Genomic DNA, 17,516 nt, shown 5'->3' with positions numbered 1-17,516 from the left:
TTTTTATTCATTTTTTTTTAATAGAAAATTTTGTTAAAATAGAAAAGTTATACATATAAATTGAAAGAAAAGGAAAAATATTTTAAAAATAAGAATGTAATATTTATTCCAATTTTATGCAAGATACATATAAAATATATATGATGAATAACATATATATGAAATATTTATTTCAATTATATATTTATATATATGAGTTTTATAAAACAATTTTAAAGATACAAATGTTAATGACCTGCCGACAGAGGAGTTAACGTGTTGTCAATCGCGCTTTTGATATTTCAAAAACACTAGTAAGTATATTCTAAAGTAAAATATTGCAAAGTTTGGTATTAAATATTATCAATAACGTACAGAAAAAAATCTGCAAAACAAAAGAATTTGATTATTATTTTTGATTAGACGCATTTCGTGAATTTTACGTTAAATGTTCACTGAATGATAAATTATTGTACATTCTCGAATATTGCGGTCTTTCTATCTTTTTGGACGCGAAAAGAACTTATCGTCCCTCATTAAGTGGACACTACTAAATGCGCGATATGTACTGGCAAGTAATCGAAACGATCTTTATCGCGAATTATTTTTTGTCGGTTTTTGTGGAATCTATCCATGAGGTTTAGTTAGATGCCTCGTTAAAAATTGTTCAAAAAGAGCGAGGATAGATTGCGCACAATTCGGAAAAAATCACTGAAAATTAAATGTTTATTAATTTTTCAAAGTTTATAAATTTATTTTTATGTAAGTTATTATTATTTTTTGGTAAGTTAGGCATCTTCTATGAATAACATTTTAATATATTTACTATTTTTAAAATAAGATAATGCATAATAGTTTTCAGAGAGGTGAGATTGCGTACTTGGATAGGAGAGAAGTAAAAAAGATAAAATAATATAAAAAATTGTTCTTATTTAAAAAAATTAAGTAGATTGAAGTCAAAAGAGAAAACACAAACAAAAATATAATATCATGCAAAAAATGAAAATCTGTATATTTCATTTTATGTAGGTATTTTATTCTCTTCATTTTACGTATATATGTCTTTATATAAAATATAAATACATGTAGATAAGGTAAAAATGAAAAGAATATTTTTGTTTGATTCGAAACTAATTGAATAAATTAGTTTATTTTAATCTCTTCTCTCATTAAAATAAACAAAATCTCTAATACACCGAAAAAATTGTATTCTCTATTTTAGAAGAATTCCTTCTAAAGCTTTCCTCCAATAAAATATTCTAAAAAATTCAGAATATTCCCCTCTAATGATCTTTTGTTAAGAATAGTATATGAAATAAAGAAAATATTCTTAAATTGTATCATACAAACCCTATTCGCGCTTACACCACTAGAGGGCATAACGGTATATTTTTCCCGTAGATAGAAAAACTTCTCGCAAGATATAAGAACCCCAACCCAAGAGAGCTCAGTATCGGGGCTCTTAGCCCTGAAGATGCAAACTCTAACGTTTACGAAACGTCATTGCGTGCATTACGCTGTTTAATCACGCAGCATCCATCCGGAAGTCCCTAGTTTAGACAATTCTAATGGCCACGAAAGCCTCAAGACTAGAAGTGTATATATATTCTTACATATTAAGAATATCTTATACTTTTCTATTTTTTTAGAGGATTTCTGTCTTTAGGTAAGAAAATCCTCTTGGCGCTTATTTTAAAGGAAGATATTCTAAAAATAAGTGGTATATTCTTAAAATGAGAATATGATTTTTTCGGTGTACGCAAACTCTCTTAGCAGTTTAGGCAAACTATCCTTATTAGGTAGGAAATATTGCGCACTCACGTGATCGGCGATAGAAATTTTCACAGTGTTTCAAAACTTTATGAAGTATTAATCTCAACAAAGAAATATCTCAGGAACTACTTTATCTGCATTTATTTAATGGTAAAATATCTCTTAAGAAAATATACAAAACATTTCTCAATTCAATTCAAGCATTCTTTTTCAACAAATCAAGCCGAAAATTGTAAATAACACACTAATAATTCCTTGAATCAACACAAAAAAATTTAATCGAAGTTTCTTCGAATGATGTTTAAGTTCCTTACATGAATGCGCATCTTAACCTACCTACTAGAATTTTAAAATGCACAAACTCTTCTACCGCGCAATCTCTTCTAGCTTTATCTTATGTAATTGAAGTCGCACGTTTCTTTATATTAATACAAGCATTTCGGCATCTTCTCACTTGTGTATTTTATCGCGTGTTTTAGCACGCAAACTGATTTTTGATCATTCCAAAATGTCTATTTTTTACACAAACCGAAAAGCACAAATATTTTAATAATATAATATAAACATAGCACAAATCGAATAGTAATCGAATAGAAATCATATACTAATAATACAAATTTAATCAAGGAACAATTAGTGTAATTAAATTTCTTAATAAATCTATTACATATATGTGTATCTATTTCCTAGGGTAATTAAAATAATATAATAATAATAATTAGTTTGTAACAAAATTATTAATTATCACTTTTTAATTATTTTGGCGCAATATGTTAAAATTAATATACTATTTTTTAATGTTTTATATAAATAGTTATTTTTTGTTTTTCTTTTCATTACTTAAAAACTAATTATGTACATAATTTATTTATTTTTTCAAAGTATAATTTTTTAATGCATTTTTAATTTAAACTTCAATATTACATAAAGTCACGCCTACGGAAAATTTCGAAGTAAATTTTATCATCCAGAAATTCCGCTCAATTAAACAATTATTTATTTTTTCGTACGATACGTATTTCTTTAGATATTTAAATGTCTCAAGATAAAAAACTCACCCTGTATATAGGATATCCCATTTTAATTCCTTCAGTCGAATATCTTGAAAACCAAGCCCAGGAGAGAAAAATGTTTCAGGCAAAAGTTATTTGATTTCGAGGGGGCCATAAGATGGTACCATTGGTCTGACCCTGAAGAGTCATTTGAAGGTCACATGAACGTCATGTTTAATTTTTTAAATGAACTTTCAGATGAACTTCAACAATTTCGATGTCCTGCGTATCTATTGCTTCCTTGTTGTTTCCAGTTCTTAATATTTTTTCGCTTTACTTATTCCGTAAAAGTTGATATATTTTGTTATATAGATTCTCTGGATAAATACATTTTCATATTCCGTTACATCATACATCATGTTTAAAAATCTTCAAAGGCTATTTCTCTTTCTATAATATTCTTCCTGCTTCTATTATTTTCCTATTGTTGTTGATATTCTTCTTCTTCTTCATGATAGTTGAGCATCTCCAAAATTTCATTAAAGTCGATGTTGCTGCCCAGTGTATTTTTAATTGCTATATTTGATTTGTTCGAGTCTTCAATTAGATTATTTTTTCTGCTTCGTTTTCTTCAATATTTTTAATGTTTCCTGTACCTTCAGTAATTTCAACACTTAAATTTTTGCTGTTGGTTTTGATATTCTTCTCTTCCAGATTTTCCACTACAGGACTTAGCACTTTAGGTATTTTCTCAAGAACGACGTCTTCCTCTATTACATTTTTAATTGATGTTTCAGCATCAGATTGATCGGTATCATCATCTCTTTGCAAAATCTCATTCGTATTTCGAAACCTTCGGTTATTATAACGTTTATTAATTCTACACAGCCAGCTTTGTTCTTCCTTTTCTGTTAATGGTTTACTAAATTTGTCCATAAATTCCAATGTTTTATCTATAAGCATTTTGTGTGAAATTATATCTCCTATATTTTTCCGTTCTATTAACCAATTAAGTAGTTGTTCATCTAAATCAGGTAGATTGGTCGCATCATTTTTTTTTATCGAAATTTTGCAAAATATCAGGTTTTGTTAGAATCTCATGACATTTTTTCAATCTATGCAGCCATCCTTTTCTTGCCTTATTTGTTGATGATTCACCAAACTTGCCCATAAGTTTCCATGTTTTATCTCTAAGCTTCTTGTGTGAAATATTATCCTGTTTTATTATTTGCTCTAGTAACCAATTAAGCAATTGTTGATCTACTTTTTTATACTGTAGTTTAGTAGAGTGTAGTTGAATATTGTGACGATTTTTAAATACTTCCAGCCAATCTGATAGTTTCTTTGGTGATGATACTCCAACATTATTTATGATTTCTTTTGCTTTCTCATAAAGTAGCTCATGGGTAATTTTGTTTCCTGATTTTTTCTGTTTTAGATACCATTGCTTTAATTGATCGTCCAAATCTTTACACTTATAGATAAATTTCAATGATTTTCTTTGTAGGTTTATTTCTTGCTTCACCGATTCATATTCTTTATTATGCTTTATTTGTCTAACTGTTTCTATATGAATTTTATATTTAGCAGCAATTTTAATTGGATCGATACCTGCATTCGCTTTCTGGTGAATTTTATTGCGGTCTTGGTACGTGAACCGGGTTCGTTTCTCTCTCGTTTTGCACTTGGATGACATGACGAGTTTTTTATATTTAAAATTATTTGTATACAAAATTTTAGTTCACTATTATTGACTTTAGAGAGACTCTGAAAACTTTTTACAATACATGAGATTTTAAAGCGCTGAAAATTATACTAGCAACTAAATGTGGTTGCTCTTGAGAAGAACTTTTTAAACATAAATAAAAATATTGTTTGAAAGTCATGTATCAACTCATTAACGGCAATGTTTTCGCTTTCTCGATGTTTTGCTGTTTACGTATAGTAATATCTGCTATTTATGTTTAAAATTTATGTAATAAATTTGATAATATCGCTGGCGTTATAAACTATGTTATTTACATAAATATATATTATTATATATATTTTTGTTATTATATATCTTTAATTAGAATTCAATACGCATTTTATGATTAATATTTAGTTAATTTAATATGTTAATTCAATTGTTATGTAAAATTGTGAGATTATGTCTTGTTTATTTTTCTATTACTATGTATGTGAAATATATACTTTCATAACCTTCTCTTATAGATATTCTTAATAAATAAGAATATTTTCTTTTTTACATAATATTTTTTTGAAATATCTTATTTATATAAATTTAGTAAAACTATATATATACAGCCTTGGTCAGAAGTATTAGGCACCCTTAAATTTTTCCTACTTTTTATTTTGCTAATAGTATATAAATACTAAAAAGTACTAAATAGTATATAAATATTAAAAAAATTTTTTAAAATTATCGATAGCACTTAAAGCTGAAATTTAAAGCTATAAAATGTTTTTTTAATTTTTCGTTCGAGATAATTTTTCGCCCAGTATCGGCAACATGTCTGAAAAATACAGATTTAGTTTCAAAATTATGTATCTCGGCCAAAAAAAATTATAGGAAAGTTTAAAAAAAAGTATTTTGTAGACAAAATGTTGTAGTTTATGGAACTTGACTTAAATTTTTCGAGAGAAATTTTTTTGCCGATTTGCAGAGTGTCAAAAATACAATATAATTATAAGAATCAAAACAATGTTCTTTTTTAAAGCACAAAACAAGGAAAATACAAAAATTTTTTAAATTATCAATAGCAACTTTAATACGTTATTAATACATTATATATATGTGTGTATATATATGTTTATTTTTATTTATTTACTTATATATATTTATTTATATGCACATATATACAATAATATATAAACAAATATTGTTATCTATGATATGTGTTAAAATGAAAAAAGATATGAGATTAAATAGTATATAATGAAATGTATATTAATAAATCTATAATATTTCCATGTATCTTTCCAATCTATAATTATAAATCTAACACGTACACGAACCAATCGATTGTTTTACCATGGCATGAAAAGTGAATCCAGCCATATAGTTCCGCCGACTATAAAATGGATTCAGTTAGCACCACTGTCCCGAATGAAAAAGCATCTCAAGAAAAACGGGCTCATGGCATCTCTCAGGTTTCTCTCTGGTCTAACAATAAGACATCTGGTTTATAGATGATAAGTTAGTAACCTGCTAGAATTTTTATCGAACTTTAATTTGCTTGAAAATCCTGACACCTAGTAGACAATTGTACATACAATTTCTGGTATCCACAATTATAAGAGAAAAGTTATGTAATTATAAAGATTACACACGCGCTAGCACGAGTTTCTTTTTTTTTCTCTCTTTTTTTCTATCCATAGGAAATAAAAACATATATTTTACTAACATACATATTGTCCTATTGTATTATAATATAAAAAATAACATTAAAAAAACGAACATCACGATTATATAATATTAAATATTATATAAATTATACATATTAAATATTGAATTATATAGTTATTATGTATAATCAATAAATGTATGATTATATATATAACCAATAATGTAATATTTCTAAACTAGTTTAAAAAATTTGATTTTAAATAGATTCATCGAATTTTTACAACTATCAATTATTGATTGTTTACACATACAACATTTATATTTGTCTATTTTTTTGATCAGTAGAAATTTATTTTATTGCTATACTATAATACATTTGTACAAATGCATTCAAGGCTGATTTATTGTGCCAAATCATTACAATGAGTAACATTTTATTACTTTTCTATAACATGGTGGATTATTTGTCATGGTTTTCTAGTAGCTTATCATTATCTGATATATATAATCTGATAACTTTCCAAATAAACTATTATTAAGTGCAGAATTTTTTTGTTGATCTGATTGTGATTTTTCTTGCTGATGAATCATTTCTGATAAAATATTGATTTATACAATAATTTTGTCGTTATAAAAAGAAATAATTTTTCAATTTTGTTCCATTTGCATTAAGTTATGGTAGTGTTTTATTCTCTATTCTATTTATATTATCGGTTTTATTTATTTTTACACAAGAATAAAAATTATAATCATGTCCAACTTAAACGGTTTAATCTCTGATCGCACATATGTTCAAAAGATGTTTATAAGAGATTCATAGAATATTAAAACATGTTTTAACATTTTACGGCTCTCTTATAAACATCTTTTGAACATGTGTGCTGTTAGGAATATTGCGACTTGCATAACGCTTAACTCAGTTTACGTTAATTGATATTATATCATTTTAATAGTTACTATGATTAATCGCAATGCTTTTTCATAACTCATTTCGCGTAATCAGCTAGTGGCAATTATATGTTTTACAATTCTTTAAATCATCCACTACTTTTTATTGATTATGATAGCACCGCCATTGTTTGCGTCTATTGTAAGTTAATGAATGACGATTTTATCATAACTATTTGAGATGATGATTTCTACTCCGTTTTTTTCCTTCTTTTTTCTTTAATAATTATTTGCGTATTTCGCGCAATCACCTTGTGCTTATTTCCGGAGTAATGATGACCAAAACCGTATGCATGTTTCATGTGTTCGTAAATGCTGATGCGGGTTCTGTGGTAACATTAAATTTTTAACAGATTTATGATGTGGGTTATTGATATAAAAAGCAAAATCGCTCTTTCGGTTGAAGCAGTCCACCGTAACATAAAAGATACGTCAATGATTACAGGAAACAATTAGTCGACAGTTATGACAGCGCTCTACGATAAAGAAATAAAAATGTTTGTCGCCACTCGGCGACTTTGAATGAGCCCTTATCTAGAAATCATTGATAAATGCGAGTAATGATTTACTCATCCTCGTTATTTATTAACTCTTTATTCCAAACAGAGGAAGAGAATAAATAATTTTGCACTCCACTACAACATGGTACATATTTTGCTTTGCCATATAACTCAATGGAATAGCTAACATGCCAAATGAAAACGCAATACTTATATATTTTATCTATTTTAATCTATTCATTATTACAATGTTTTTATTTTTGCTTTTAATAATTTCGAATTATATTATATTTTTGTAAAACTTGTAAAGTTATATATTATTTATAATATTATGTTCTAGATCTCTCACAATATACACAGTAAACATACATAAAAGTAATTTTTAATTAATATTATTCACATAACATTTGATCGAAACGATAAAACATTAATGAAAGATCAATTCACTGTAAATAAATAATTTTATGTGTAATTATTGTCATCATTGATTCATCTACGTCGTAACTTCTAGATACCGTCACTTATCAAGAATTTTAGCTTGATAACGCCGTGCGAATCAAAAAAGGCATAATATAAACATTAAATTTACATAGAAAAATGACGTATGTTATTAATAAGAAAAACGTAATTAATAAGATCGATTGCATTGAATGGAGACATTTCTTATAGTCTTTTTTTTCTTCTTGTAGCATTCAAATATAACAAACATGAAACTAATACGTTTAATACGTAAATAATCATGTTACAAGAAGTTAAATAAAAATGACCTTTTGTTTTTAGATAACAAATTATTTATTCTTATTTTATATACCTTATACTTTATATCTATCTTATTATTTCCTATTTACTTCAAGATACAAAAATACATACATACATATATATATATATATATATATATATATATATATATATATATATATGTATAAAAAAATATGTTAATTACATATTTATTTTTTAGGTATTTATGTTTTTTTAATAAACTTGTTATATATATATATAACAAGAAGTTAAATAAAAATGACCTTTTGTTTTTAGATAACAAATTATATATATATATTTAACGTCTTTTTTTTAACAATTATTTTCACGGTCAGATGTAATCATCTATTATCATGTTATGTTATTCATTTTGCCGATCTTATCAATCTTGCTGCACCTTATCATTTGATTTTTTTATCGCGCGAACAGCACGATTCCGCACCCTTTTCACGTTTCGATTGCAATCAGACAAAAATTTTTAAATCTTTGTCGTAGTCATCGTCGCTGTTGTTGCGACGAACGCATCGAAGAGGGGACAGGGTTAAGGGACTACGAAACGGGTTGATTCAACGCACGATTTCTCCGAGGGACTTCCCGGTTGCCATTCAGTTTTTCGTTTAAAAGCGGACGCAGTTACACGATGGCTACCCAGTTTCACTTTTGACACGGGCTGTAACGGTGTCAATCATCATGAGGTCATCCTCGTACCTTGTCGGATTGTTCGCGCTGTGCATATTGGTATTTGAAGACGCGGAATTCGCTATTCTCATTGACAGAACGAATTTTGTCAATCCAATTGGTAAGCCACTTGAAAAACCAAATACTTTACATAAAAAGATATATTTTTGTAAAATTATTATATTCTAAGCTGATTCTTTGTTGAGCAAAACTACGCAATTACTATTAATAATAACTGTCTATGAAAGATAATGGACATTTATGAGAAATATGATATGATATATATACACAATTTAAAGAATTATTTTATTTTTTGCATTATTTTCAAAAATAAATAGTATCTTGTTTGTACATCTTTTTTTAATATTGTGACTTTTGATATTTATGATCTTTTTATATGTTTAATCTTTTCAATGGTTGACATTGGTTCTAAGTTTTTTCAACTTTCAAATATAAATGTTCAACAAACGTCTCACTGTTTTATATTTACTTCGGTCAATCTAATAATTAATGTATTATATATTTGCCTTCCTTATATAGTAACAATTTCATAATGTAAAAATATTTTTTATATTTTTATAAAAAAGAACGAAATATATGAAAATTTGACGCAAAACAAATTGTAAGACATTTTACTTTTTTTTAAGAAGAATGATAATTGTGTAGTAGTACACTTTTACAGACTTTTATTACGTCAAATCTTCATTTTATACTGGCTTAGAATTAGCATGATTTCGATCTATAATTGACTAAATAACAACGTTATATAATATATAACAATAGCATAAAATGCTACAAATTAATAAATATCCGTGCCAAGTTTTGTTCTATTGTCGGCGAGTTCAAAGAGATTTGCAGTCTTTAGAATCCTCATTAGTATATTTCAACTATGAATCATCTGCATGCACATTAAAACATTTAGTCGCCACAGTAATATTCCGCATTTCGATACAAGAGATATAATAAATGCGTGACGTTACAGGTCCGCAACTTTTTTATCTACATTTACAACTATTAAGCTATGATGTCAGTGACTAACGTATCCAACTTTTAAATATCTCATATATGAGTTTAAATTAAGATGAATCAATGATTTAAATATAATAACGTAACGTAATATAAATTAATACGATTTCGTAAAAATTAATATATGTAAAAATTAATGTACACAGTAAAAAATAAAATGTTAATTTTAATATTTTTTGCATGTTCACAAAAGTCCACTCTAAAAAGTTAAAATAACTCATTGACAAATTAGAAATGTTAAGTAATTCACACTACACTTATTTTTGTTATTGTGACTTTAAGTGTGATGTAAAAATAACTTACAAATTAATTAAAAACTATATGAAACAGTAGTTACAATAACTTGTAAGAAATGTTGATAAAACACTTTAAAGTTTATGATTATTAGAAGACTTATTTTAACTTTTCTTAGAATGTTAAATTAATTTTGAAATATGTTGATTGTTTGAAACGATTGTTAAAAGTACTCAAAATAATATACATTTCTAAGAGACATACAAAAAGTGTTAAGTTGACATAAATGTAACATATGAAAATGTTATAAAAATAATAACATATCAGCTGCATGTTAATTTTACATTCAAGTAGTAATCAAAAAATGGTAACACAAGAAAATTTTAACACATCGACGCACAATTTTTTACTGTGTACGTAATCGATTATGCTCGAAAATTCAGAAATCTGTTTGCAGCTTCTAGATTTAAAAGAGAATTATATGATTTTCTTTTAAATCGCATTTTCATACGCAACATAAAAAATATAGCTTCCAGATTTAAAAGAGAATTATATGATTCTCTTTTAAATCGCATTTTCATACGCAACATAAAAAATATATGTTTTTATGACAAATTTATATTTTACGTAAATTTATATTTTTTATAATAATGTGTTCTACTTTAAATTACTTCTGTTATGTTGGCACTTGCCTTTATCGGGCATATCGAAAAAAGATAATACAGTTCGAAGTAAAACATGCAAAATAATAGCGAATAATAATTACGTGTACTTCTCGTGACAAGCGCGGTTCGATAATTGCTTAAGTTCTTTCTGCAAAAGTTTCCATACTTGCAGGAATGCAAAGTGCTCGGACTAAAATTATTTTATAACTCGAGGATCCGCAATCTAGTGTTGTATCTCGTGGACAATATCATTCTGCGCGATGTGGAAGTATATTTACAATTGCGCAACTAATTGTTGAAAACGTGTTTACTAACTTATTAGCTGACTCATAAGTTTCAAATGAAACATTGAGGTCTGCAATGTATTTATATTTTATAAATGTAGTCTTTTGAAGTCCGCGCAAAGTAGTTGTTGTCAATTATTATTAACAAAAATTTATAAATTGCGTATTAATTATAAATTGTTCAATACCACTCTTCTAAATACATTTAATCTCTGACGAGTGAATTCGGGAATATATTATTGAAAACTATGGATTTTGGCTATCCAGAGTGTCCAAGGATCGTCAGCCGAAGTGAATGGAAAGCCAGAGAGCGCCTGAAGTTTCAGATTCTGTCAGTGACACCGACGCCATATGTGGTGGTCCATCATGGTGGTATACGTAAGTACTGCCGGGACCAGGAGACGTGCTCTGCGATTGTTAGATCTTACCAGAACTTCCATATGGACGATCGGGGCTGGTGGGATATCGGCTATAATTTCCTCATTGGCGAAGATGGTAACGCTTACGAGGGTCGCGGCTGGGATTACGTTGGCGCACATGCGCCTGGCTACAACACCCAGAGCATAGGCATATGCATCCTAGGAGACTTCAGTGGTACTTAATAAATTATTATAATATCGTTAAAATATTACACTTTGATAAAACGTAGAACAATAATTTTGCATTAAAAAAAAATTAATAATTATGAGAAAAAATAAATTGAAATTATAACAATCAAGTTTTCCTATTTTTTTCTTTTGTTAGAAAACATTAAAAAGTTTATTACATTATATGGATCAAAGAAAAATTATTTAAGTAACATACATTATTTTTCAAATTAATTTGTCAGAAAAATTTGTCTTTTGTGTAAAATAAAGTGTAAAATGTATTTCTTGAAATATTATTATATTTTGTAATTAATTTGCGTTAACCAAAATTCACGAATGTAAATGTATTATGATTTCACAGACTTTTTGCCGAATTCGGCCGCCCTGAACACATTGGATGCGCTGATAGCTTGCGGGATTTCACTTGGAAAAATAAGCGACAAGTACAATGTGATCGGTCATCGACAGACACGGAATACGGAGTGTCCTGGCGAGAGTTTTTATGAATACGTAATTAATCTTCCCCGTTGGACCGCGAATCCGATACCCATTTATTCGACCACCACCACGACAGAAGTGACAGTGAAAAGAAATGATACCGTAGAATAGAACAGCACATCGAATGTCACTTTATGATGAAATATCTGTATTGACATGAATGGATCTCGAAATCATGCTAATTCTAAGCCAATATAAAATGAAAATTTGACGTAATAAAAGCGTATAAAAATGCACCACTACAATTATCATTCTTCTTAAAAAAAAGGTAAAATGTCTTACAGTTTATTTTACGTCAATTTTCCATATATTTCGTTTTTTTAGAAAAATATAAAAAATACTTTTAGATAAATTCTCAATTTTGTTAGTATATTCTCTTTTATAAGCTTTTAAGACAATATGGAATAGGAAAAGAATAATCAGAGATTCTTATTTTCTTATGCTGTTTAATATAATAGCATTTCGATACTATACTAGACAACCTAGCTACCTCTTCTCTTTGTTATTGTGAAAAATTCTCACCGGTAAAAAGAACTTTCTTGCGAAGATCTCAGATATAAATTATTTTCTCAATTTTCAAGTAAAGTGATTTTTTTATATTCAGTAAACATTTTCAATTTGTTGCGAGGAGGGTAAATAAAAGGCAACTATAAAATTTTTAATAGAACAGGAAATGGAAGTATAAATATAAATCCGCAATATTTATTATGTTATTGTGTCAATAACTATTTAGAAGGTAATGAAAATCATTTTAAACACATTTACTGACAAAAATTAATTGCATTTAGAACACAATTTAGATCATTTTAGATTGAAATTATCAAATATGCTTTATTTGCATAATTATTAAAAATGCTATTAATAAAAGATATTTAGATTAACAAGATCTTTAAGAATATGTATAAAATCATTGTTCTATTAAAAATTTTGTTGTCTCTCTTGCAACGGATGTAAAATTTTAATAAATAAACTCTAAATTTTAACATATATTATATAATTAAAAATTTTATTATATATTTTATTATATAATACATAACAGATAAAATTTAAATTTAATTTGTACGTAATATGAAAAAGTTCCTTATTCAATAAAATTTAGAAAGAGTTGATATAAATAGTTCCTCAAAGAATGACATAACAGACTTGTTGTTAATAAATCATCCCATACAAAATATTATATGTATATGTGTATAAGCGCGTGCGGGCGCGCGATAGTTAGACATACTATCAAAAATATCAATAAACTTTCAGAAATTGAATGAAAGATTAGCGATATAAATATTTTTTACTCCAGTTTGACGAATAAGATTAATTCCACTCTTATCTCGATTCGCGTGCGAGCTGTATTATACTTATTACAATAATTATCCCCTAAAGTCACGACCTTCGGAAATTTAATTAATGACAACGGTAATTTGAATATTACAGCACTATACATGATTGTCCGTGAAGAAACTAATTTCGTACAGATTACTTCGATAACATCTTTTCATGCACGTGCGCTATAATATAAACGGCATGTAAATTTTATGGATATTGGAATGATTAAATCTATATCGTGCCGCAATGTAAATAATAGGCTAAATATATCTATGGCTTATAAAAGTGATTTCTTGATCTGCACAACAAAAATTATATAAAAAGTTGCTTTTTTTTAAATTACACACACACACATATATATATATATATATTTTTTTTTTTTAAATATGTATATATATATATATATATATATATATATATATATATATTTAAAAAAACTGTTCTGCTTGCGGCTCGTACCTTTAATCATCTTAGCACTGGAAAAACCGGTCTATTTAATTTCATGAATGATACATCTAAAAAAAACAAGACTAATTTATTAATTAATCATAAAGATTGATTATCTCGCGGGGATGCCCACTGTAAAAATATCGTTCTGCCGGATACATGTAATTGATAAGATAATCAGCATCGTGCATAATATAATATAATCGCAGCTTCATTACCATATAATGTTTTTCGTACAAAGTTCAGGAAGATTAAAGGAGATAAGAGTCAATAATAGTTGTAAATTTTTCAGCGCGTTTCGTTGTTTGTGTTAATCGAAATTTCGAACAAATCAAAATATTGCTACTTATTCGTCGATATTGATTCTGTGCATCACATTATTGATAGTATCAGTGCGATTGGATCGTTAATACTTCCTAGAAAAGTCTGTTCCTCTTAAATAAAATATAAATAAATTAGTGAGACATATTGTTCCTTATATTTATTATTTTTACATTTATGCACAAATAATTGTAATATTTAAAATAATAAAATAATTATTTTTAAATAATTCTTATATTTAATATATAAATAATCATTAGTAGTATCTGTTACAGCTTGCATTACATTTATAATACTATTTGTATGCTAGTAATTAGACGTTTTATTTGTTAGTATTTGTGAGAACAATGAAATAAATGTATATATATATATATATATATATATATATATATACATTTATTTCATTGTTCTCACAAATACTAACAAATAAAACGTCTAATATATATAATCTATATATATATATATATATATATATATATATATATACAATATTTTATGAAACATTTCACGAGTCATTTTCACTTCTAATAGTATTTAAATAATTACATCATACACACACCTTATATATAATAATTAAGTTTTATGTTCAAGTTTGTTTCAATTTATTAATAAAGCGCATCTAAAATTATAAATATTATAATAAAAGAGAAACAATTTTTCTTCCTTTCTCCTAGTATGTAAATTTAACAATATTATTGACATTGTGGAATTCTCTTTAAATTTGTTTCGTCATTTTTTTCTTTCGTAATCCGTAATATAAATCATCAGATTAACTAAACATTCATTGGGGAAGTCCGGAGGAATATATTGCTAATATGCATGTATGTACATACATATACGTTCATATATGTATTTGCTATCAATTAAGGTCAGAGATTATGCTTCGAGTAAAACGTCTTTAATTAAGAGGATTTATATATTGAACGGAAACTGTTGTGTGTGGTATTAGTTCATCGTTTTGCAAGTCAAAATGTACATCGTGAAGACGACGACGTTGATTTTTGCGACGGTCTACGTAACACTTGTCGCTCAGGAGACTATTGCCAGTAATTCTCATTCAATATTTTATTTATGTGAGCCGTGAACTTTACTTATATCCATGGCGCCGGAATTTTTAAAGATATCTTTTACATTTATGCGCAAACAGTTGTCGCTGCAAGATAATATTTTGCACAGACATGACTGAATTTTGATTCTTATTGTGAGTTTTAATGACAGTTGATATACAATTTTGTATAATAGTAACGTATAATCTCTCGAGATATCAAACTAATTCGTTGAAATGTACTTCACTGAGAGATCACAAGGTTATTGCAAAATTGAAATGCAGTATTGAAGTTTTTCTATTTCAAGCATTTTCATCGATTGAACATCATTATTCTTTATGATTGATGAGCTTCTTGTTGACGCTAATTGTTGACTGATGACTAATGTAATAATTATAATAAGTGATGATTAAATATTTATAATAATTGGTTAAATCTATTTGCATGAAGTAGAATAGAGATGTATTTACCGCACGATAAATCATTATAAAAGTGTAAGCATCATCTTGTGTGATTAGAAAAATGATCGCGAGATTATTGCTGTTACGTCGGAAAAAATAATTATGTGCACTTTGCATAAATTCTATGTAATAATTATAAATGAAAATAATTTGTAAATAAGAAATGCTTTTACTCTCCTCCATTTTTGTAAATATTTGCTTATATTTATATTTTTTCTACCATGAGCAGAAATTAAAAATTAATTCTTCATAATTACATATGTCATATATTCTTGCAATTATTAGTATCAACTCTGACAAACAATAATACTAACTAAACGATATAAAGTAGTCCGTTCACGTAAAACATAAAAATTATAAAAAGATCATATAAAAATATGTATAATATTCAAAAATCTTTATTTTTAAAGTCAAAGAAAACTGAATTAAGAACAAAGAATAAAATGTAATTTTAAATAAAAATCTATATTAAAGATATATACTAAAATGAGCTATTCTAAAATAAATTTAATTAAATAATTTATACAGTTTAAAATTAATTTTAATTGATTTAATCTTGACGCCATAATTATTTTTATACTGTATAAAGTATAATCTTTAATTTTTATTATTAATTTAATAATTTTTAATATAATATTTTTTCAGATGGTCTAAATGTTATCACTAGAACACAATGGGGCGCTAGAGCACCGAAATCGCCAGCTGCTAATCTCAAAACAAAACCTGCACCCAACGTAATTATTCATCATTCGACTGGTCCCAGTTGCGAGACCCAAGCTAAATGTCAGTTGAATGTGAGAGGAATCCAGGTAATCAATTTCACAAGATAAACCTTTTCTAAGTAGCAAATCTTTTAACCTTTAATTCTTCACTGCACGCAATTGATCATGTCTGATTCAATATTCGAGCAATATTTTAGATCAAGACAAATGTGTCTTCTATTAATAGAATAAACCTTTTCACATCTTGTCTTTTTATTTCGCGTGTTTTAATAAATGATAAATCTGACGTACTTTGTAGTGATTGTTGAATCTTGTTTCAAGAACGAGCATATGAACAATAGAAGATGGTCCGATATTGGCTACAATTTCCTGGTCGGCGAAGACGGCAACGTTTACGAAGGCCGTGGCTGGGGCAAAAAGGGTGCTCATTCCGTACCTTTCAACAGCAAGAGCATTGGAATTTGCATCATTGGAAACTATAGCAGTAAATGACACTGATAATACGAATTTGTTATTTTAGCAGTTATCTCACTAATATACTTTTTTATTCGTTAGACCGAACACCAAAGGCGGCTGCGATAGAAGCAGTAGCTAAACTGATCGCTCGTGGAGTCGATAATGGCGAAATAAAGAGTAATTACAAGCTTCTTGGACATCGACAGACCTGGCCAACCGCTTGTCCCGGAGACAGTTTTTACACAATGTTACAATCGTGGCCTCATTGGACGGAAACTGCCAAATAAAATATTATTTTTAATATAACGTAATACAAAAAGAGCGCTATCAAAGATTAACTAAAACTATAATTTTGTGACTTGTTGAGATAGATATACAATGTACGAAGGTATCTGTCCAAGATTTGTAATACATTTCGATTCTATAAATGTTGGATTTTGCATCAAATATAGCGAATTTTTTTATTATATA

General features: G+C 27.3%; 1 protein-coding gene across 1 annotated transcript; it reads left to right on the top strand.

Annotated features, from left to right (window-relative positions):
• Positions 1–8,880: 8,880 nt before the first annotated feature.
• Positions 8,881–17,492, top strand: LOC140663249 (peptidoglycan recognition protein 3). Its single transcript, XM_072887275.1, has 7 exons — positions 8,881–9,099; positions 11,455–11,781; positions 12,136–12,380; positions 15,310–15,433; positions 16,513–16,676; positions 16,911–17,073; positions 17,145–17,492. Exons 1-7 carry the CDS (start codon positions 8,991–8,993, stop codon positions 17,330–17,332), a joined length of 1,320 nt encoding a protein of 439 aa, XP_072743376.1. The 5' UTR covers positions 8,881–8,990; the 3' UTR covers positions 17,333–17,492.
• The last annotated feature ends 24 nt before the right edge of the window (positions 17,493–17,516 follow it).

Source organism: Anoplolepis gracilipes, chromosome 2 (genome assembly GCF_047496725.1).
Source record: "Anoplolepis gracilipes chromosome 2, ASM4749672v1, whole genome shotgun sequence".
Taxonomy (NCBI): Eukaryota; Metazoa; Arthropoda; class Insecta; order Hymenoptera; family Formicidae; genus Anoplolepis; species Anoplolepis gracilipes.
Note: the sequence above shows the minus strand (reverse complement) of the source record. Positions and strands in the feature narration are given on the sequence as shown.